At 41.9% G+C, this 25,208-nt stretch overlaps 1 protein-coding gene across 15 annotated transcripts in view; it reads right to left on the reverse strand.

Moving 5' to 3' along the window:
* Positions 1 to 25,208, reverse strand: part of ROBO2 (roundabout guidance receptor 2) — a 962,581-nt gene that overhangs the window by 435,207 nt on the left and 502,166 nt on the right. The window contains exon 1 of one of the 15 annotated variants that reach the window (XM_075854482.1): positions 17,177 to 17,909. The exons of the other annotated variants lie outside the window; for them this stretch is intronic. Within the exon in view, the coding sequence (XP_075710597.1) occupies positions 17,177 to 17,228 (52 nt within the window). The 5' untranslated portion in view covers positions 17,229 to 17,909. Of the gene's footprint in view, positions 1 to 17,176; positions 17,910 to 25,208 lie in introns of those variants that run through there. 15 annotated transcript variants of the gene reach the window in all.

The following is a 25,208-nucleotide window of genomic DNA, read 5'->3' on the forward strand; positions in this document are numbered from 1 at the left end:
TTAAGAAGTTGAAGAGAAGGGACCAAAATATTTGCTAACCATACTACGTGTTTCAATTCTCCCACATTTTCAAGATCCTTTCTGACAGTCAGTAAATGGAAAGAGTTTTGTTTCTATTCAGAGACAAAAAAAACCTTAGGTGGAGTTCACACAGAGTTCTTTGGCACGTTTTTTGACACGGGAACCGCACCAACAAATGTCAGAAAACGCCTCCCATTGATTTCAACGGGAGGCAGAGAAAGTGTTTTTTTTTCCTGCGAGCGGGAAAAAGAAGCAACGTGCCCTTTCTTCGGGCCTTTACGTCTCTGACTTCCCAATGACATCAACAGCCGCGGGCGAAAAACGCAGTGAAAAACGCGGCAAACAGCGTGCAGGAAGGTCAAAATCTGCCTCAAAATTCATGAACAAATCAACAGCACATATCTCTTGCCTGTTCTGCTACTGTGCTACAATGTATTAAGTAAATGAATCAGTCAGGAGTACAAAATATTTAACTTGCTATTGCCTAGACTGTATACTATTATAGAAAACTGTTGGACAACTAGGTCTTTACAGTTTAAAAAAAAAAAGTTTCAAAAATAAATAATAAAGTTTCCATTCACTGACAGCAAGTAAGTAACAAAAATACAATTGCAAGAAGATGAGAATGTTTAATAAATGACCCTCATTGTATTGTGATGCAGTCAGAGCCAGCTGGGGATGAGTTAACTGCGTCTTCTACACCACTTGGTAGTACTATGGCTTTTCTTCATGTGTTACACTGAGGTCTTTCATGCCAGGCTCTGTAGTAGCCACGGGGGACCTGATGTTTACGCATTAGAAGCACCTGATGCCCAGGGAATTTACTAGTGAAAAACCTGTTTGGCAGGGATGCAGGGAAGCAGTAACAGGTACTCGGTGCTCGTAAACAAGGAGAGGAGCGATATTAAAAGGTCACGGTCCATATATACATCTTCATTCTCAGCATGTGCAAACATCCCAAGACCTGGTCTTATGGATTTCTATTGTGTGCAGTACGATTTTATCAACAAGGTCAAATACAGGATGATTTTTCACTGCAAACAAGACAAAGCTGAGAACCAGGTGGATCCGTAGAATAATAAATATTGTAGGGCCCGTCAGCTCATGGCTAATTGGTGGTAGAGTAAATAATAAATGGGTCCAATATTAAACCTTTTGTAAGAAGCGTTCTGCGTGTAAGCCGCCTTCAGATTAACGACTATCCTCCGAAATATAAATCCTTGACTTGTCCGTTATTTTCCATTCAGTTATTAAGAAGGTGTCATTTTTCTGAGGGAACTGGGTGACAACCAATATGGCGGCCGTTACAGCTTCCATAAGGTTGCAAAATGGGTCTTGCAGGAATACACATTGATGGTCTATCCTATCCTGGCATTCGCTGTGGGTGGGTCCAGGGATCATACTATCACCAATCACACATGAGGATAGTCCATTAATGTATATTAATGGAAAAGCCCTTTAATAATCTTTCCCAGACTGGTAAATTTGCAGTTATAGAGAGACCAATATTGCTACAGATGTGACTTTCCTAACCTCTTCTTTTATCTCAACATATACTGAGAAGTGTGGCGCGAGATGATCAGTTTATAAAAAAAAAAACATGATTTCATGATACTCTGTCACGAGATGTCTATGCTGTGTCTGTCTATATGTGGCAACCCAGTTGTTGTGATGTGAATTACAGCCCGTCAAAGGTTTTGATAGCATGTCACGATATTATATTGAATTTGTTTCATGACAAATTGAGTCCTTAACCAAATTCAAGCAAAGGTAAGAGTGGACACATCTGTACATAACTAGACTAGACTTTATTGGGAAAGATTGGGGACACAACATGTGGGGACTGTAATGGCACCTTACTAGTTTGTTTTCAGTTTTCCCAAACACAGATTTGTATCACTTAATGGAAGAAGACGACTCAAGGACCTTACTGGTGGGTACTGGGTACTCTAGCCAAAGACATTTATTTCAAACATGTAGCATACACAATAAATGTCTGATAGGTGGCACTCTTGCTCTGCTGTTTATGGGCAAAGCCACAAGTGGCGGAATTGCTCTTGAATTCCGCTGCGCACACTCCGCAGCGTTAATCCGCAGCGGAGCCGTTTCTCCATTGACTTCCACTTCTATTTAGTAGGGTTCGTTTCGACGAGGCTGAAAATTCCGCTGCGGAGCATAGGCTGCGGTGCGGAATTTGGTGTCCGCAGCATGCAATGGATGTTGCGGAGTTGTGGCGGACTGGTTGCGGACTCATGGCGGAATTTCTCCATTGACTTCAATGGAGATTCTAAATTCCGCAATGAAGTCCGCAGCTGTCATGCACATGTTATGTGCGCTGCGGATGCGTCTTGCTTTTTTGACATGACATTTCTTCATTCTGGCTGGACCTATGTATTTCTAGGTCTACAGCCAGACTGAGGAAGTCAATGAGGCTCCCGTAATGACGGGAGCGTTGCTAGGAGACGTCAGTAAATAGTCACTGTCCAGGGTGCTGAAAGAGTTAAGAGATCGGCAGTAACTGTTTCTGCACCCTGGACAGTGACTACCGATCCCAATATACAGCAACCTGTAAAAAAAACTCCCTGCTTCTGTCTCCTGTCCGGCTTCCCAGGATGACGTTTCAGTCTAAGTGACGGCTGCAGCCAATCACAGGCTGCAGCGGTCACATGGACTGCCGCGTCATCCAGGGAGGTCGGGCTGGATGTCGAAAGAGGGACGCGTCACCAAGATAACGGCCAGTAAGTATGAAATTCGTTTACTTTCACTAGGGAAAGTGCTGTCCCTTCTCTCTATCCTGCACTGATAGAGAGAAGGGAAGCACTTTTACCGCAGTCCGCAGCAGCTAGTCCGCATCAATTTACTGCACATTTTGGGCAGATCCGCCGCAGAATCTGCAACGCAGATTCTGTGCGGCATTGATGCGGACAGTTGCGGAGGAAATCCGCCACGTGTGAGCATGCCCTATAACTCCCACACAGTATAATGGAAAGAGCTGCACATTTAGGCCAGACTGGTTGCTAGGGAAACACTGCTTAACAACTACAGCCTTTTACATAGGGATTGCCTGGGAGCAAACCCCTGGAAACCAACCTGTCTGTGATCATTTTGGTCCAGAATTAAAGCACTCAAGAATAGTCCTGACCACAGTCTTTCTTCTCTATGAAATATATTACAGCCTGCATCAGACATGTCCCTATGGTATAGTGGGCTTGTGGGCTACACTGTTGCAGTACTTGGGCTATGCTTTTAAATCTGACAAGGGCAACATCTGCATAGAGTTTGTATATTCTTTCAAGCAATGAATGTGCCTCCTCATGTGCCTCCTCATGTGCCCCCACACTCCAGCAATACCCTGGTAAGTTTACTGACCTTCCATTAAAGTGGCCCTATCTTATGTCTGAGTACACATCTGAGAACGTAAAATTAGACTGAGAGTCCACTGGAGACGGGGACTAATCTGAGCGAATATACACTGTATATGATGGCACTATATAAATAGAATAGCGTAAATAAATACTTGTTCTCTGTTATCAGTCATTTTGGATGCAAGGCATGAATACTGGCCTCCCGGAGGATGTAGGTCTTGTATCCCATTACGGGTGACCAGTATGTGTATAATATGATACATTTTCTCCTCATTATTGCCTCTCGGAGAAGTCTTCATTGCGTTTTCTGTGAGCAGACTCTTCATACGCAGCATACTTACTGATAGATCTCTGTTCAGCAGCGCATTCATTTTACCATTATCCATTTTCATGAAATTTCTGTATTTTATAGGTAACCCCAAGGTTGAATATGTGATAGCAGCGCTATTGAGAGAACACACTAGACTTTTAAAAAATACCTCATACAATAAAACCTGGGCAATTTTCCCTGATAAAAGAAATCATAAAAAAAAAATAAAAAAATAAAAAAATTGCTGTCTATATTTTTAGTTATAATTTATGTAATAGCGGATAACAAAACAAAAAGATTTAATACCTCATGTGAGTATAAGGACGTGTGGGACAGTATGGGGATTTTTTTTTGTCACCCTTCGCAAACTATTGTTCTCTGGTATCTGCCTATTCGTTTAGACAGCGGATATGAATGGGAGCTAGAAAAGGCGTGGCGGAATTGCTGTGGAATTCTCCAGCGGCCGTTTTTTACATTTGATTCTATTCCATTTTTAGGCAAGTTGGTTCAGACGTTGCGGAAAACTCTGCTGCGGACCATAAGCTGCGGTGCGGAATTTTCCCTCCGCAGCATGCACTGTCTGTTGAAGAGAAGAAGCGGAATTTCACTGCGGATTTCAGGCTTTGCAATGCAAAAACTGAAATCTGTGGCAAGTCCGCTGTGTTTTTTGCAACGTCTGAATTACCTGTCAAATATGCAAATGTTGGTGCAGATTCGTTGCGTAATTGCCCCAAATCTGCACCAATATTTGCAGCGGAAAAATTCTGCCACGTCTGAACGTGCCCTAAGGCTACATTCAGATGAGCGTGTACGATTTGCACACGTAAAAAACGCAGCATATTTCCTACATTTCATGTCTGTGTGCGTTGCGTATTGGCATCATTGTGCTTTGCGTGTAGCATGCGTTTTTTTCACGTCCGTCCAAGCACTTTATTTATTTATTTCTCTGCTTTTCTATGTAACTGATGCGTGTAACATGGACAGTACGTGAATGTTTGTGGTGCTCACGCACCCATAGACTTCAATGGGCAACTAGGCGCGCAAAAACGCACCAAGATAGGACCTGCAGTGAGTTTTACTCGCTGCGAGAAAACTCACGCATGTCTGAATAGCCCCATTGAAGTGAATGGGTCCGTGTGCTGTGAGTTATTTCAACGCACACGGACGAGTATTCCGCTCGTCTGAATGAGCCCTTAGACGATGTCTTCTCATGTCATGAAACTTTCCTCCTACCTCTTGATCTTTAGGCGCTGTATCATCTCTCCAAACATTTAAAGGGGTTTTCTACTTTTCTAAAATTGTATTTAATTATATTTGAGAGCTTCCTCTGGGGTTGGACTTCCTGTCATGTGACCTCCAAAAGAGTGAAGATCTCATGACAGGAGCTGTAGCAGTTCGATCAAGAGAAGGATAGAAAATTTAAACAGAATAAATATCAGTTTTTAATTGTAACATTTTTTTGAACTACATTTAAAAAAAAAAAAATCCCTTTAAGAGTTTTCAAAACATAAACGTCACACTGCAGCTAGCCGGACTGCGAAGAGGCGGGGCTTGTGAATATTTGCATAAGGGGGCGTTTTTATACAGATTTAAGGTAGTTTTATAGCAGAAAGGGCCAGACTTAAATATCCAAAATTTTAGATTCAAAACTTCGGAGGTATATGCAAGATGTTATCTTAGTAGGGCCAAATTTCAGTGTAGTAACATGGTACAGGTGTCAGAGGAATGTGGGACACAGCATCATTAAAAACATGTTTAACCCTTTAATCCCACATTTAGGGGCTGACCTTGGTTTACTTTGCAACCCATGTGATTCTGTGCTTTGGAACCCGCCATGTTTCCATACAGTTAATATATACAAGGCCAACACAATACCCGCACAGTGCCACAGTCGTGGTAGAAGGACCAGTCAAAATAAGGTCCCTTCACCACGTGGCACCTAGCAAGGACCAACCCTGCTCCCTTCTGTTGCCGCTGATCTCTGGGTTACGGGAATTCCCTGGGCAATTTTTTAATCTCTTATAAAGTCTAATATATTATATGTTCTGGTGCTTGACCTTCTTTACTTCCAGCCCAATATTCTTATTGCTTTTTATGACATTTGTCTCCTCACACACTCATATTGATAACTAGTCCCTTTAATTGCCCAAAAAAACACAAATAAGCGTATTTCCATTTGCTGACATATTCTGCGCCGCGTACGTCCGACCCCATAAATTAAAGAACCAACAGATCAGGATATAAGCACAGCGGTGCCACATTGTCACCAGTTTAACCCTGTTAAACTAAGCGCCAAGTTCAGTCCTGGCCACCTTCCAAATCACAGGCACATTCTTAAGAAGCGTTAAAGAAATATTTCTCCATAAGGCCCCGCTCTCCAGAGCAGAATGCAAGTAAAACACAGTAATAAAGCCAAGGCCCTAATTGTTTATTCTATGGGGTTGAATCAATCAGGAACATGGCAGCGAGCCACAGCAAGAAATGGGGATATCTGGGAATGCGTCTTCTTGCTGTAAAGAGATAGAGGCGCCCTGGTACGCGATCGGTCTCATTAACATACCAAAATAAAGTGGCAAGGGCTTACGGATAGGCTGTTTCCTTATTTTTTCTTATTTACATCCTATACACCAAAACAATAGACAGACACACGGCTAAGTGCAGGCTGGGTAGACAGACACATACACAGACTGTGGGGGATATGAAACATTCAGAGGCTTTCCAAGATCCAACAGCTTAGCGAGAATGAGCAATACGGATCATTAATGCCACCACCCGCCCTCACAGGACGGCAGCCGCTTTTGTGTAACTTATTGGTCATTAGCATGACTAACAGAAAGGCAGGTGACAGGTGTCAAGCTGAGGCAAGATGGCAGATCTGTGACAGCGGTACCGTGCGGCTATGACAGATAAATGCATTGGCTACACGTGCCAACTCGGGACTATTTTCTGGGTACAAGCACAAAAAAGGCTTAAAAAAAAGTAAAAACAAGGGATTAATAAATCACTAATCTTTCCAGAGTAATGCAGATGTAGCGGTGCTGAATTTGTCATTTGACTCTTAGGGGTATTGTTTTTGCATGGAGTTAAAATTATATAGTAGGTTTGCCTGCAGTCCTATGTAAAACTGAAGATTCTTTGTTATATACATATGACATGATGCGCTGCTTCATCTGACAAACTCAACTCTGCTACATCTGTGAACTGGCGACTTGCTTAGGGGCTGCATTGTTTGTGCATGGAGATAAAATAATGTAGTAAATTACCTGCAGTCCTATGTAAAACTACAGAATATTTGCTATATTCATATGATATGATGCTCTGCTTGATCTGACAAACTCAGCTCTGCTACATCTGTGTATTGGCGACCTGCATAGGGGCTTCATTGATTGTGAACGAAATTAAAAATAATGCAGCAGTGCTAACTTAGTCATTTAACTCTTAGGGACAGCATTGTTTGGGCATGGAGTTTAAATTATGTAGTAGGTTACCCTCAGTCCTATGTAAATCTAGAGATGCACTGTTATGTCCCTTTTACACTAAGCTTTACTAGATCTGACAAATCCAGCTCTGCTACATCTGTGAACTGGCAACTTGCTTAGGGGTTGCATTGTTTGTGCATGGAGTTAAAATAATGTAGTATGTTACCTGCAGTCCTATGTAAAACTACGGAATCATTGTTATGTCCCTATTACACTAAACTCTACTAGATGTGACAACTCAGCTCTGCTACATCTGTGTATTAATGACTTAGGGGCTGCATTGTTTGTGCTAATGATGTAGTCGGTTCCTGTAGTCCTATGTCAAACTGCAGATTCCTTGTTTTATCCCAAAATCACAAAGCTTGGCTAGATGTGAGAAATTCCGCTCTGCTACATCGGTGTATGGGCGACATGTTTTAATATTCTCTTTGAAGCCTGGTCTCATTTTTTTCTTCACTTTGGACTAGTTGTTTGCTCGCTGTCACTCCCATGTGAGGATAAATATTAATGAACATACTAAGTAGATGTATGTGTACATGTGGAGGGCTGATCCATTATTAATACCAGTGATAAGGCCGGGCGTAGGACAATGGGGCTTTCTCCATTTTGAGGAAATGCAGCAGAACAAAGCGATCTAAATGGGGAAATAAGAGAGAAGAAAATAAAATGATGTAGTTCCCCCCTCCTGTCCTGGTTTGTGAGGTTACTCTACTGAACGCCTCATGGCCTAATGAATAGCAGGAGGCAGCAGCATATGGGGGCCTGAGGTAAGAGGAGGGAGCTGCTAGAATTGCCTGAATTGCTCACTTCCTTTAGGTGTCACACAGCCATATGTACGCTCCGATCAGGGAAACTTTTGCTTATGGTACTCGCATGAACTCTAGATGATTTGTTTTCTTTCTTAATGAATGTTTGGAACACAAGGGAAACATTGTTTCAATGAATTATTTCTATCTTTTTTTTTCCCTTAACTGTCAATGATCAATAAGTGAAACCACCACGATTGTCCCTTAAAGGGGATGTCCATTTTCAGCAAATTAATGTTATTTTTTTGTATAATTAAAAGTTATACAATTTTCCTGTATACTTTCTGTATATATTACGGTTTTCAAGATCTCTGCTTGCTGGTATTTAGTAGGAACATTCATTGTCTACTTCCAGTGGATACAATTCTGACCATGTTCATGTTATGGACACGTGTGCTGGGATTGCTAGGCCCTGTTCACACAGAGATTTTTTTGCATGTAGTTTTCCGCGTTTTTTGCTCGCGGCCATTGAGCACCGCGGCCAAAAACGCTGCTAAAAACGCTTTCTCTGCTTCTCAATGGGAGGTCAGAGACGTAAACGCCTGAAGATAGGGCATGTCTCTTCTTTTTCCCGCGAGACTGTCTCGTGGGAAAAAAAATGCCTCCACCTCCCATTGAAATCAATGGGAGGCATTTTCGGCCGTTTTTTTTCCCGCATTTTCCGATGCGGTTTCCGCGTCGAAAAACATGTAAAAAAAACTCTGTGTGAACAGGGCCTTAGAATACATAGTTCTGATACACATACAACGAGCCATGCATCTGTGTGTCCGTCACATGACCATGGACAGAATTTTATCCACTGGAAGTAAACAATGAATGTTCCTACTGAATAACAACAAGCAGAGATCTTGAAAACTGTGAGGAATCAATACAGGAATTTTAATTATACAAAAAATAACATTAATTTGCTGAAATTGGACAACTCCTTTAGGGCACATTCAGACGTGGCGGAATTGCTGTGGAATTTTCCAGCGGCCGTTTTTTACATTTGTTTCAATACATTTTTAGGCAAGTTAGTTCAGACGTTGCGGAAAACTCCGCTGCGGACCATAGGCTGCGGTGCAGAATTTTCCCTCCGAAGCATGCACTCTGTTGCGGAGAAGAAGCGGAATTTCACTGCGGATTTCAGTCTTTGCAATGCAAAAACTGAAATCTGTGGCAAGTCCGCTGTGATTTCTGCAACGTCTGAATTACCTGTCAAATATGCAAATGTTGCTGCAGATTCGTTGCGTAATTGCCCCAAATCTGCACCAACATTTGAAGCGGAAAAACTCTGCCACGTCTGAACATGGCCTTACAGTGTCCCTTAAAGTGTAGTAGAGAAGAGTTTGTTATTAATTCTTTAGAGCTGCGTAATTTCTGCACTATGACAACTCTGAATTTAGGCCTCATGCAAGAGTATGTTCACACGGCTTCGCAAAATACTTTACAATACAATACACTTGAAAACAGCTCCGGATTTTCAGACGTTTTTGTAATAACGCACGTTTTTCGCGGCCGTTATTGGAGCTGTTTTTCAATGGAGTCAATGAAAAACGGCTCCAAAAACGTCCCAACAAGTGACATGCACTTCTTTTTCGCGGGCGTCTTTTTACGCGCCATATTTTGACAGCGGCGCGTAAAATTAAGCCTCGTGGGTACAGAACACTGTAAATCCCATTGCAAGCAATGGGCAGATGTTTGTAGGCGTAATGGAGCCGTTTTTTCCGGCGTAATTCGAGGTGTAAACGGCCCGAATTACGTCTGAAACCACTGCGTGTGAACATACCCTTATAATGAGATATTTTGCCATAGAATATATCTGTAATATAGAATCCAATGGAACATGGCACAATGCAGACGTTTACAGAACTACAGCATGGCCCCCCTGACTTCTATGATAAGGGTTCAGTATAACTCATCTGTATTATGGCCGTGTGTGAGGCCTAAAGATAATAGGTTTACATGCAGTCCTATGCAAAACTACGGATCATGAACTGTGATATCACAATGAGTTGAGATAAGTTACATTCTTAGTTCTGCTACATCTCTTCCTTTCTCTACCTTTTAGATATTATTCTGTCCATTTTCTATCACTAGATAAAAACACATAAAAAAAACTACATCAAAACGCTACCGTGTGAACAAGGCCATAAAGTAAAAACAACCATTCACAGCGATAGGTGAGATATTTTCCCATCAAGGCTCCATGCCGCAACAAATATCTGATCGGTTAATCGGAAGGAGGTAATATCTGTGCAATATCCAATGTTTCAGGCTGTCAGAGTACTTGATACCTCACCATACACCACACAATGCTGAGTCAACGTGATAAATTATACTTGGCGACCTAAGGATGGAAATTTGCGTGATGATTACCGCAACATGTTGTAAGGCCGGATTTACACAAGCGTGTGCCTTTTGCGCGCGCAAAAAACGCGGCATTTTGCACGCGCAAAAGGTACTTAACACGGATGTATTACACGTTCGTCTAAATAAGCTCTAACATAAATGAATATACACACTATAAGGGAGACCCAAAAACAACAATACAATCAGTGTGAGTCATTATTGATCATACGACACATGAATATTATAAAGTTACACCTATCCTCACCTTGAAACACCTTATAATATGGAGAAGCTCAATGTCTGACTGATGTTTAAAGGGCACACAATGCAATGTTGCTGAAAGGGCTCACTGGGTGGAAATTTATGGGATGTGTATAAAAGTATATTGCGATGCCTGGGTCAGAACAGAGTATTAGTAAAGTTGCACATTGAGGCTTTAGACTTGATGAGACTGTACATCTCAAATGCAGTACCAGCCTTACCCCATGTGTAAAGTGGCATCTGTCTGTGAAGATTATATGAGATGGCATGTCAATATGTTGTAGCTTGAGTGCAAGTGAGTCAGCCTGGAGCGCTTCTAGTTAATCAATAATATGGTTAGAATCATCTAGATCCGTTAAGGCACATTCAGATGTTTGCGGAATTGCTGCTGAGTACCGCTGCGGACAGTCCACAGAGGAATTCTCCAGCGGCCGTTTTTTACCTTTGTTTCTATACATTTTTAGGAAAGTTAATTCAGACGTTGCAGAAAATAATTGTGCGGAAATCAGGCTGCGGTGCAGAATTTTCCCTCTGCAGCATGCTCGTTAGGGCATGACCAGACGTGGCGGAATTGCTCTGGAATTCCGCAGCGGAAATCCGCAGCGTACACGTTTCTCCATTGCCTTCCACAGCTTTTTAGTAGGGTTCGTTTACACGTTGCGGACAATTCCGCCGCGGAGCATAGGCTGCGGTGCGGAATTTGGTGTCGCAGTATACAATGGTTGTTGCGGACGTGTCGCGGACTTGTTGCAGACTCATTGCGGAATTTCTCCATTGACTTCAATGGAGAGTCAAAATTCCGCAATGAAGTCCGCAGATGTTATGTACATGGTTACGTGTGCTGCGGAGCGTATTGGTTTTACGAACATGACATTTCTTCATTCTGGCTGGACCTATGTATTTCTAGGTCTACAGCCAGACTGAGGAAGTCAATGGGGCTCCCGTAATTACGGGAGAGTTGCTAGGCGACGTCAGTAAATAGTCACTGTCCAGGGTGCTGAAAGAGTTAAGCGATCGGCAGTAACTGTTTCAGCACCCTGGACAGTGACTTCCGATCACAATATACCCCCTGACGAAGGCATTCGCCGAAACGCGCGTCGGGTCTGGCGTCTCCCCCATGCAGTGATATGAATCTGGGTACGTACTATCATGCTTGTTATTAGACTCTTTTGGCTGCTTGTTCACTTTATTCAGGCTGCGCTCTGTACATATGAGCCTTGTGTATTTTCTTGCTATGCAACCTACGTTTACTTGTCATATTTTGACACTAGTATATGATGTCTTCCATACAGGAAGCACACTATTCTTGCACACTAGCACTTTATAAATATACCGTTCTCTATATGCCATATGTATTTAGCCTACAATTAATATCAGCATCCAATCTTGGGTCTTTTTTACATATGTTTATGTCCCAATACCATTTCATGTATCCTGTATGGGCTGATGCCTTTTCTACATTGTATGACTCATTTGTAATTGTTTGTGTCTCTGTTTATCAATAAAGACGTTTTTTCTATTACACATTATGTGAGTTGTACTTGACCTCTTCCTCTATAGGTTGTTCTGACGTCAGTAAATAGTCACTGTCCAGGGTGCTGAAAGAGTTAAGCGATCGGCAGTAACTGTTTCAGCACCCTGGACAGTGACTTCCGATCACAATATACATTAACCTGTAAAAAAAAAGTTCATACTTACCGAGAACTCCCTGCTTCTTCCTCCAGTCCGGCCTCCTGGGATGACGTTTCAGTCCATGTGACGGCTGCAGCCAATCACAGGCCAATCACAGGCTGCAGCGGTCACATGGACTGCCGCGTCATCCAGGGAGGTCGGGCTGGATGTCAAGAGAGGGACGCGTCACCAAGACAACGGCCGGGTAAGTATGAATTTCTTTTACTTTTACTAGGGAAAGGGCTGTCCCTTCTCTCTATCCTGCACTGATAGATAGAAGGGAAGCCCTCTTCCCCTCAATACACAATGGCTAGTCCGCATCAATTTAATGCCCATTTTAGGCAAAGCCGCAACAGAATCTGCAACGCGGCATTGATGCGGACAGTGTATGCAGAACTCTGCCACGTCTGGGCATAACCTTACATTGCGGAGAAGAAGCAGAATTTCACTGCAGATTTCAGCCTTTGCAATGCAAAAACTGAAATCTGTGGCAAGTCCGCTGTGATATCTGCAAAGTCTGAATTACCTGTCAAATATGCAAATGTTGGTGCAGATTAATTGCGGAATTGCCCCAAATCTGCACCAACATTTGCAGCGGAAAAATTCTGCCACGTCTGAACATGGCCTAAGGGTATGTTCAGACGTGGCAGAATTCTGCAGATGCTGTCCGCATCGATGCCGCACATAATCTGCGTTGCAGATTCCGTTGCGGATTTTGCTAAAATGTTAAGTAAAATGCTGCAGATTTGTCGTTGCGGATTCAGGTGCAGATCACACCCTGCTCTCTTTCAAACATTCCATCCCAGTCTGGGTATAGACCTCGACATACATAGGTCCAGCCAGAATGATTAAATATCCTGTTCCTCAAAGCAATGCGCAACACAACACACATTACATCTGCGGATTTCATTGCCTAATTTTGAAACTCCATTGAAGTCAATGGAGAAATTCCGCAACAAGTCCGCAACAGGCAGTGTATGCTGCGGACAGAAAATTCCGCACTGCAGCCTATGGTCCGCAGCGGAGTTTTCCGCAACGTCTGCACGAAGATAACTAAAAAGGTGTGGAAACCAATGGACAAACTGTCTGCTGCGGATTTCCACAGCAATTCCGCCACGTCTGAACGTGTCCTTAGGGCAGGTTCACACGTGGCGGAATTGCTGTGGAATTCCGCTGCGGACAGTCCGCTGTGGAATTCTCCAGCTTCCGTTTTTTACATTAGTTTCCATAAATTTTTAGGCAAGTTAGTTCAGACATTGCGGAAAACTCCGCTGCGGACTATAGGCTGCGGTGCGGAATTTTCCCTCCGCAGCATGCACTGTCTGTTGCGGAGAAGAAGCGGAATTTTACTGCGGATTTCAGCCTTTGCCATGCAAAAACTGAAATCTGTGGCAAGTCCGCTGTGTTTTCAGCAACGTCTGAATTACCTGTCAAATATGCAAATGTTGGTGCAGATTCGTTGCGTAATTGCCCCAAATCTGCACCAATATTTGCAGCGGAAAAAGTCTGCCACGTGTGAACATGCCCTTAGAGTTCATGTAGCAGAGTTGGTAGAGTACAGTATACATGGCTGGAATATGGCTGCAACAGCCAGTCCTTCTACGTTTCTGTTGAAATGAACTTGGATCAGAACTCTATGAAAGAAATCCCATTTCCATATAATAAATACCTATTTTCTGTCTTTTTGGAGAGAGGTTTTATCATATGCAATGCTCCCATGTACTACAGACATAGTGCAGTTCTAGTCCTGTTCACAATGCTGGATGTATTAAGATGCCGTGAAGGATACAGTACAAGATAAGGTGAAACAATGGTCGAAATGTTGCACTGTGAGTGCCATAAAATAGACTGTGTGTTATTGCTTTGGGTGTAGTAGGTGGTTATTTGACATATTGGTTATATTGGTTTCTATTGTTTACAAGTCTTTGGAAGACTTTTTCGATTATTTGGGGTTACTCTTAGTAATAGAGTTAGATTTATTTGCAATGTAAAATCTCATCTTGTCTCCATCTGTATAACCGGATTTCATTCTATACCAAGATCCATATCATATAGTTCTTCCTGGCCAACAGCAATGTGATGTGAGTTTTCCAAATATACTTCTAAGCTATACATAGCAACTACACATAACTGTAATGACGGCCTCATGTTACAGAGGAGGGCATCACTTTGTCAGGCACATTTATCACCCTTTATCATTCACATCACAACTCAACATTCTCCTGTCAATGCACTGACCATGAAAGACCACGGCAGCACCAGCGCACACCTAAGTGTCTACAGTAAATGAGTTTACAGTTGTGTTCTGCTCCACGCAGAATGTGCCTGAGGCCCATTATACTTCAGTCATGTTTGCTTTTAAACAATAGCAGTCTTACTAATGCGCCATGTGTCAGTATCCTCCATCCAGGAATGTGACACAATGAACAAAAAGACCATTTTTCAATGATGATCACATGAAAGTATCACCTCAAAGTATTTGCAGAATAAATCTAAAGCCATTGTTTAACTTTCTGAACTTGATAATCTAATTAGTAATGGTATTCTGGAATTCCCATTGATTCAATGTACAAACATGCCTTGATCTCGTCCATAAATGAAGCTTAGAGCAATCAAACATAAGACCATGTCCATTCCATGACTGTTGGAAGTCAATACCTCCACTAGATGCTCCTGCCATACACAGTGTGAGCTGGTAAACCACCTATACATCCGGCTTGTATGAATTCATGGAATGGGTGGCATTCCATTGAGATTTATCGTGGCTCATGGTGCCACCAAAGGAGATTATCATGAGCCGTGCTATTGTTCACTTTCAAAAACTCATGGTCAATAATTTGGCGCCAGACACTATGAAGCCTTAATCACCACATCCTGACTCCATGTGTAAAGAAGGAGAACACATTACGGTAGATTTACACCTTTTTTCACAAGTTCACAACCCTGCATCTAGAGATATCCACAGATGTCATTGTTTCATACAGTCTAGTCTTCCAATGGGAATGTCAGCCACGTGGCCATTATATGGGATTACACAGATATTACCTGTTTGGTTCAGTCCAATGGTAGACTTTTGGATGAATACGGTATATATAAAATTATTCTATAATAGATGGGTTCTAAATTCTGTAAATGTGTGATACTGTACATGATACTGTAGGATTAGTGACTACATATAGCTGTCTTGGAATGAGTTGAAATTCTATGTGTGTGTATATATATATATATATATATATATATATATATATATATATATATATATATATATAAATATATATATATATATATATATAAATAAAATTTGGCCTTTCAGTGTGATTGAGCTTACAAATGTATAGATGTAGCAGAGTCTAATTTGACATTTAGCTCTTTGGGGTTGCATCATTGTCTAAGATTTATCATACACTAGGTTTACCTACTAAAAACCATAGATAACGACTTCTAATATCACAATGAAATAAGCCAAATAACAAACTCAGCACTGCTACATCTGATAAATTGTCTGAAAAGTACAGATTCAGCACTCCTATATCTGACAAACTTAATCCTGACACATTCAGCTCTGCTACATCTATCAATATTGTCCATGCTCATAGTCACATCAAAGAGATGCCTATCCAAATATATAAGTACATTCCAATACTATGCCTTCGTCGTGCCAAATCTCAATCACCGCCATTCCTCAAAATAACTTTATACATCTGATTTTTATTCAAGCGCTTTTCTACACTTGACTTCAGTCAAAGAAATTATACCGCAAAATGTCTTCAGCGTTATTACCTCTGGTACCTCTTTAAATACCAAGAATAATAAGAGATGAATGCAGTCACATCTCCAGCACAAGACCCCCTGGTATATATGGAGACCTCATCTATATGTCTGCTCAGTTCTGAATCTGAAAAACCTGAAATCCCATAAAATCATCTCAGTGACATGTAATAACCAGCGCTCTGCTGGATGTAACTTCTTGAACCGTCTCCTTAATAAGTAGGCAGTATGGGAACAAAGGCCATACAGATGTGCAATGAGTTGACTTATGGGGCTGCACAGGCTTTTGTTCCTAAAATGATTTTCACTGTAGGAGAAACTGATATGATTTTCTTTCCAACTCAATCCACTTACTGAGCTTTCCCCCTTTCAGACATATTAGTAGAGGCTGCCAGTGTGCAGGGGAGGACTAGCTGGCAGGTTCTTTCTACTGTATGTGTATAATCTCTTTCTATACATTCTGATTGCTATATATTGAGTTACAGTTCATCATCAACACTCGGGCTGCTGCAGAATCTCTTGGCAAGACAACACATACGTCTTCAATACCACCTATAAGGATAGGCATGTAAAGTTATATAATTTCTACCATCTATTGGCTGATTTTATTATTTAAAGAAGTTCTGCAGCAGCTACATCAATGTAAGCTCAATTTAAGCTATTAGAACAGGCAGATTGATGCATTCATTAAGTTAAAAAGAGGTTCTGCAGCAGATGAAGGCATTATTCAAATTCAACCATCCAGTTGAAATAATTAAATGTGTTTTTGTTTTTTTCATTACGCACACCCACCAGTATCCACAATTACACCCCTATTGTCCAGCCAGTCCCAAACTTCAGGTAACCCTCTACCTAACCTATATCCTATACCTGCCTATATGACTGAGCTGCTATACAGACAGATACAGTAACAATGCAGTATTGTGGTTCACTTGCAACCACTTCCCCCTCTGCCCATTAAACTTACTACCTGGCACATTTGGATCCTTAGTACTCTGGGTGAGGAAAGACAGGGTGCTTATTGGAACCATCCTTGCAGCCCAGAGCCCCAAAGCCAGGTATGTGACTTATTCCAACTCTCCTAATACCATCCATGTGTGCTGAGCAGCAGCCTCAAGAATGCACAGCACTTGCCAGAAACATAGAAAGAGATGCTTAACTTACCAAGAACCTGACATAAGACTCCACACAGCAGGACTGGAACAAGTAGACCCATGTTTACATAGTAACAGACATCCAACTGATACAGTGCGCCCCAATTCCAGTAAGAGAAGACACCCAAAAACTTTAGTCTTCCCTAGAAGAGATGTCCTTTAATAAGACAAGCTGTTCATTGCTGCTCAGTACTTTCTGCTCCATCAGACCCCAAACCATGCTTAGCCTGTATCCTAGGTGGTCATCTCTGGGGTCTTCTCCTTGCCACCAAGACAGATCAGAAATAAAGATCCTCTATGAACAAAAAAGTGGTCCAGAACTTGTGCTGCAGAAGATTGCATCTATTTCTTGCTCTCAGATCTGCAGAGCTTTTACCATCAAGAGTGCTATGTGATGTCCCGTCTCATGTGTCCCTCATGTCCTTCCAAAATAGCAGTGAGGACTGTGCATGGTGCTGTATTCCTCAGGATGAAGGTGCACAGTGGCTGTGGATGAGAGGGACTCCTTGCACAGTGTAGATGTCATTCAGTAGCCACACAGCAGCACTGAGGACTATTAGCCCAGCCCTCCTCTGTCACTCCTCTGGTGGATGCTCCTCTCCCTGAGAGCCCAGCACCAGTTCCTCCTCAATCTGGGACCTGGCTCAGCTTTCCATGCAAACACTTGGAGAAGGGGAGGAGGGTTCTCAGGAGCTGAGACCTGACTATGTGATGCTGAGGGAAGGGGGTAGTGATATTCCACTGATCTGCATCAGGATAACACTTCTCTATCCATATAGCATCATGCATCAGATAGACTGCAGTCACACAATCCACAGCACACACAATGTATTCCACACAAGACATGGGCAGGGGAATCCACTGATGGATACATTAGACATGATAAGTTCTTACTAAAGAATGCAAAGAATAAGAAGAGGCTAATCAGTTAGATTTGTTTGAACTAAAATATTTATCATGCTGCTGCAGAACCTCTTGGCAAAATAAATGAGGATTCCAATCTTTAATATTTTGAGCTGGGGAGGGGGTGTACCCCAGGTGCTGGTGGCAGTATGCCATTGTTTCTTGGTGAGGGTATTCAGATAATGGACAGCAAACTAAATACATTCTCTAGGTGAAAAAATGTGTGTGTGTGTGTGTGTGTGTGTGTGTGTGTGTGTGTGTGTGTGTGTGAGAGAGAGAGAGAGAGAGAGAGAGAGAGAGAGAGAGAGAGAGAGAGAGAGAGAGATATTATTATAACTTTCACTAAATATAATAATATGTAATGTAACCCAATAAAACAAGATTAAATTATTAAGGTTATATTATTATTTCAGCAGAGCAGTTGTAAATTAATAAATCATTTAGTTTGATTCAGACATGCTGGGTTGTGTGCAATAGAAAGCGATGAGATGATACAACTGTATCAGAACTTGCATGCAGGAAGAAATGTAGCAGTGCTGAACTTTTTAGTGAAATCACAGTATAAGGTGAGACTAACATTTGGTGGGTTTCCTAAGATCAAATAGGGTTCAGCATTACAGGTCCGGCCAGTGTGAAGAGGTGGATGTGTGATCTCAGGAGCTGTTAGATGTTTGCACTGATGATTAGACATTGTAACAGGGACATGCAGCATTATCTACTCGGGAGTCAAGGGCTCACAATGAGCAGACACCAAAATCTGAATGAATCTTTAGCTCCCCCTACTGGACATTATATTATGAACGGTCGCTGTACTGAAAATGTCCTATTTTTATCAGCTGGATTGTGATGTTCAGAATAATAACCTAGCAATAATAACCAGAGCTGTATTGTCAATATCTACAATAACCTGGACTTTTATATTAACTATTAACAAAATATAAATCATGATAAAACTACAAATGAGTGTAATCATTATTATGCTAATACTAACAACTACGTGAATAATAATAACAACAATAAGAATAACCGTAGTAACAATAATAATTATATATATATATATATATATATATATATAAATATAAATATGTGTGAGTGTGTGTGTATACATATATATATATATATATATATATATATATATATATATATATATATACATATATGGGATCTTATGCCTTATCTTATGGAACCTGGTAAACTCCTTACCAAGTAAACAGCAGAGATATAAGTACAGTAGGAGGTGTCATGATGTGTCATGAGATGTTGCAAAATGATATAATCAAGTAAACAAGTGAATACTTCAGAGTATATACTAATGTAGCAGTGTTGAGTTTGTTATCTAGTTGTTTCTTTTGTGCACTGTCACTCAGAATAATGGAGTCCTATTAAAAAAGACAACACATGTTTAATGACAAACTCTGCATGGCTGCTTCTGGTATAGTGTGATGACAACAGATACTATAGAGTGACATGTGTTGTGAAAGGCAACGAGGTAGTGAGCCCACATAGAGATTTTTATTGGAACTAAGCAGCCATAAACTACACCCCTGTGTGTCACTCATGGCCAGATTATAGAGAGGGCAATGGGAGTAATTGCCCAGTGGTCCTCCAAGTCCCAGCATCCTTCAGCTCTTCCCAGACACTCCAGACTTTGAAACGTTATAAGCGCACCTCTAACAAAATAAACGTTTTAAGTTGTGGCCGAAGAAGTAATTGAGTAGATTTTACTATTATTTATTACTGAGATTCTAAGGTTCATTCTCCAGCCTGTTAGGGCCTCATTCACACGACCGTAGCCATGTGCACGGCCGTGATTTTCAGGGTCAGCCGGCCACGGAGTGTCAGTCGTGAGCCGCCTGCAAATCACGGGTTGTGCACATGGCCACGGTCATTATTTTTAATGAGCCCGGACCGCAGAACAGGGCCGTAATAAGACTTGCCCGTTCTTTCTGCGGTGCGGGCTCCTGGGCCTTGCACGGACCGTGGAAACCATGGTCGCGTGCAGGGGCCCATAGGAATGAATGGGGCCGGAATTCTCCTGTGGACTTTCGGGGGAATGGCGGCCGCAAAAGCACGTTCGTGTGCATGGTCCCTAATACTAATAATGTTTATTTATATAGCGCCAACATATTCCACAGCACTTTACAATGTAGAGGGTTCATGTACAGACAATATCTGACATTACATAGTGATCAAACTAATTAACAATTCCAACAAGAGGAGTGAGGACCCTGCTCACAAGAGCTTACAATCCATGAGGAAATAAGGGAGACACAAAATGTAAAAAGCGCTTGTTCAGTACAATGGTCCAGCCATCTTTTAAACATATGGGGTAGTAACATAAATCTGCATGAGCCGGTCAACAGCCAGTATCCGTGTATGACAGACATGAAGTGTATTAGGGTGCAAGGAGTGTGGGCAATAATGCTGAATGAGGGGTCAAGTTCTGAGGACTAATGTAATTGTGGGGCCAAGGTCTAAAAAGATGTATTTTCAGGGCACGCTTACAACTGTGCATGTTAGGAATAAATCTGATTGTCTGGGGTAGCGCATTCCAGAGGACGGGTGCAGCACGAGAAAAATCCTGGAGATGGCAATGGGAGGTTCGGATTATGGAGGACGTTAATCTAAGGTCATTGGCTTCGGATTCACTGGTGTGATATATGAGTAAAATATAACATTTATTTATAACTCTCTAAAAACAGGGGTACAATCACCACTGTGAAGAAGCCCCACCGTGTGTATAAAAACGTATTAAATAATAAACACTGAGTTCTAATTCAATTGTGAACCTCCTATAGCTCAGTGTTCAACAAGAATATCAATACGGAATCAGCATTTGAAAAATGGGCATAACAATAGTCTTGACCCTAATTCACACTAGAGTCCGTGATAACCGCACCGGAAGCTCCTAGTGTTGAGGTATACAAACAATGCTAGTGTTCCCAATGCTAAAAAATTCCTATTCACAACCGACCCAACGCGTTTCAATACTCATCATCAGGGGTCTGTAGCTTGGTCACTCTGGCCAGGGATGCCAGCGATATTTAGTTCAGCAGCAGGTATTCTGCTGTACTCCACGGAAGCATGCTCGCATAGATGGGAGACAACGCTGAGGGAGAGAAGGTGCAGCACTGTGGAGAGCTTTGTGGGTAAGAGTAATATGTTTTAATTTTATTTTAAAGTGAATGGGCAACCAGTGCAGTGGTTGGCACAGGATAGAGGCATCGGTGTAGCGGTCCAGTGCAGTGACTGGCAGATGGTAGGGGCAAGATGGGCCTGCTGATATATTGAAGAGTGAAGAGTTTAGTAAGGCCATGTTCAGCTGTGGCAGAATTTTTCTGCTGCAAATGTTGGTGCAGATTTGGGGCAATTACGCAATGAATTTTCAGCAACATTTGCATATTTGACAGGTAATTCAGACGTTGCAGATATCACAGCGGACTTGCCACAGATTTCAGTTTCTGCATTGCAAAGGCTGAAATCCGCAGTGAAATTCCGCTTCTTCTCCGCAATGTAACGAGCATGCTGCGGCGGGAAAATTCTGCACCGCAGCCTAATATCTGCACAGTTATTTTCTGCAACGTCTGAACTAAGTTTCCTAAAAATTTATAGAAACAAATGAAAAAAATGTCTGCTGCAGAATTCCACTGCGGTCTGTCCACAGCGGAACTCAACAGCAATTCCGCCACGTCTGAATAACTGATTAGTTATGAGTTACAGTAGTCAAGATCAGAATGAATCAGGGCAACAATGAGAGTTTTGGCTGTTTCCACAGTAAGAAAAAGGCGGATTCTGGAGATGTTTTTGAGGTTAAGGCGACAGGAGCGTGAAAGTGATTGAATGTGAGGAGTAAAGGAAAGATCTGACTCTGTTGTGCTAAATAACAGAAATCCTTGTCTGGGCATGAATACTAAGGGCATGACCAGCCGTTGCGTATTGAGGTGAAAGTACTTCCCTTCTCTCTATCAGTGCAGGACAGAGAGAAGGGACAGCCCTTTCCCTAGTAAAAGTAAAAGTAAAAGAAATTCATACTTACCCGGCCGTTGCCTTGGTGACGCGTCCCTCTCTTGACATCCAGCCCGACCTCCCTGGATGACGCGGCAGTCCATGTGACCGCTGCAGCCTGTGATTGGCCTGTGATTGGCTGCAGCCGTCACTTGGACTGAAACGTCATCCTGGGAAGCCGGACTGGAGGAAGAAGCAGGGAGTTCTCGGTAAGTAGGAACTTCTATTTTTTTTACAGGTTAATGTATATTGTGATCGGAAGTCACTGTCCAGGGTGCAGAAACAGTTACTGCCGATCGCTTAACTCTTTCAGCACCCTGGACAGTGACTATTTACTGACGTCGCCTAGCAACGCTCCCGTTATTACGGGTGCACACACGTAGTCACCCGTAATTACGGGAGCCCCATTGACTTCTATGGGCCTGCCCGTGTCGTAATAACCCACGTCGGACCGTGTAAAAGTACCCTAACACACTAGATTGTTTTTAGTTCCTGTCGACATTGGCTGACCGACTAATAATTATCTAATGTTTATTCCCAGAGTAAAGGCCCATTTACATGGGCCAATAATCAGATGAATGAGCCTTTATTCAAACACTCATTCCCAATCATTGTGAACAGGGCATCGATCAGCCAACAAACGAGCAACAGAGGATGTGCAGCCGACAATATGTCATCTGTATGTGGACCGAACGATAATATTAACGATATTTCCTTCCCATACAGTTTACCTCTGCTTTTTAAAAGAGCGCCTATCGATCATTTTTATCGGCGATCGTTATGGGCAGAAGTCTGCACGTGTAAACCAACCTTAAATTATCTTCACATTGGTGGCCACCATGACTTTTTTTTGCCCAGTAGCATGCACCAACCCTGATCCGGTCCTGATATGTATTACGATAAATACATAGCTCATAACATAAGAGACGGAATATTCTACGATACGTGTTGAAAGAATCCTCAGCATTGTGGAGATTACGTTTTTGTTTTCTGTATACTGCCATATGTCATTTTAGCCCAACATGTGGTTAAAGCTCCAGTATTAATGCCATGTTGGCATTCTTAGTGATGCAAATGAGTTTACTCATAATCTGACCACAAAGGCTCCAAATAAACTAATCTGTCGCCAAAACCGGAATGCCAATCACTAACTTTACATCATAATGTGTTAATACCAGGCAGCCTATAGGCCTAAGCACCAGGGAATATGATCTATAACATCAGTCCATATGCTCGCAGAACACTATGCATTCAGTATAAAAGAGTCACTGTGCATATTTATGTGGATTACCATGTAAAATACTCATCTGCCACTTACAGAAGTCACAGGCCAAGAAGAAGGAGTCTAAGGTCCAGTATCAGCCAGAGAGGTAACGTAAAGCTCATGGTCGCAATGTAAAATCTGAAACAGAAGCCCCGACTTTAATGTGTAATTTATAGTATTGGTCTCCTTATATTGGGACTGAGGAACTTTTGGCCCCATCAAGCTTTAGGGCCTAAGTGCGACTGCAACTTCATTTCTTCTGGCTATGCCACTGGTATCAGCTATGAGAGAGAAGGACAGCACTTAGGGAGGTGGAAGTCTAGTCTGAGGAAATACTTTTTTCCTGTTTTTTTGTTTTTCTTTTTAGTATTGGTGGTTTTTGGCTTAATTTTTTTTTGCATAAATGCATTAAAGAATTTCAAGTTTTATGTAAGTCAAGTTTATTGATTATATAATTAAAAATTCTTCAATTCTCTATTAGGTTTCAATTCTTTTAAAATCTCTGTATGCGGTCATTGAATGGAGACATACTTCGTTATGTCCAAAAGCTATAAGGCCGTCCTGTTCATGTTCTTTTTAGAGAGCTGAGGGCTTGTTACAGTGTATCAGAGCTCTCTTGCAATGAGCTCTGCAACTGTGTGAGCAGGGCTAGGTCTCGTCTTCACTACTCACTGATTGTAATCAAGAATTTTTCCACCACTGATGGGAAGCAGAGATCTTGAAAATGGTGAGGAATTGAAACAAAATATATTGGAAAATGTAAGCCTATACTAAAGGGGTTTCCAAGAATACACATTGATAACTTGTGATCGGTGGGGTTTCGCATTTTGGACCCCATTGATCAGCAGAACAAAGGGGCAGCAGTGTTTTCAGGAGTGCTACAGCCCTTCAATATCTTTACAGACACAGGTTATTTCTTAGGGTTCATATCAGCGTTGTCTTTCTGTTGAGGGGTTCTGTCTGAGCTTTCTGTCAGGGGAACCGTTTGCCTTTCCGTTGAGGGGTTCTCCCGACGAAAAGCTCAGACGGAACCCCTCAATGGAAAGATGTGAACAGGCCCGTAGATGAGTCTTAATAATTGGAGTCAGAAATTCTATCCACCAACCTTGTCTATTAAATATCTATCTATCTATCTATCTATCTATCTATCTATCTATCTATCTATCTATCTATCTATCTATCTATCTATCTATCTATCTATCTATCTATCTATCTATCTATCTATCTATCTATCTATCTCTCTATCTATCAATCTATCTCTGTCTATCTGTCTCTCTCTGTCTCTCTCTGTCTGTCTGATGTCTGTCTGTTTGTCTGATGTCTGTCTGTTTGTCTGATGTCTGTCTGTCTCCAGCTCAGCTTAAATCCTATTGAAAATGTTGCATTTAACAATTGAATCAGAGTAAACCCAAAGCTCAATATTAATTCATGAAAGTGCAATCTCCCAGGACATCAGTATGTTGGGCTATGATGAGAGCACCGGAGGCATAGGCAGGACGCATTAGCTGGCTCCCCCACCAGTTTTCATTTCCAAATGGGTATTTTGGTCTGGGTTAATTCTTTCTCCAGCTTAGCTGTAAGAAGCCGGCATTATCTATGACATGTGCCTGTGCACTATTTACTGTACTTCTCAATCAGTCAACCTGTTTGGAGTACAATTCTCTTCTCTGCATTCAGTCCACATCCAGCGTGATACAGATAATAGTAATCCAGACATTTACCTTGTAGACAGCTCACACGCATAAATATAGCAAGACATAGTTCAACTCTTGTATCTCACCAAGTCCATTAAGAGAGAACTGGAGGAGCTGAAAAAGCTGCTATCAAATCCGGGTCAATCACCCTCCGAACAAGTCTGTTAAATATCTTT

This window comes from Rhinoderma darwinii, chromosome 2 (genome assembly GCF_050947455.1).
Source record: "Rhinoderma darwinii isolate aRhiDar2 chromosome 2, aRhiDar2.hap1, whole genome shotgun sequence".
In the NCBI taxonomy this organism is placed as follows: Eukaryota; Metazoa; Chordata; class Amphibia; order Anura; family Rhinodermatidae; genus Rhinoderma; species Rhinoderma darwinii.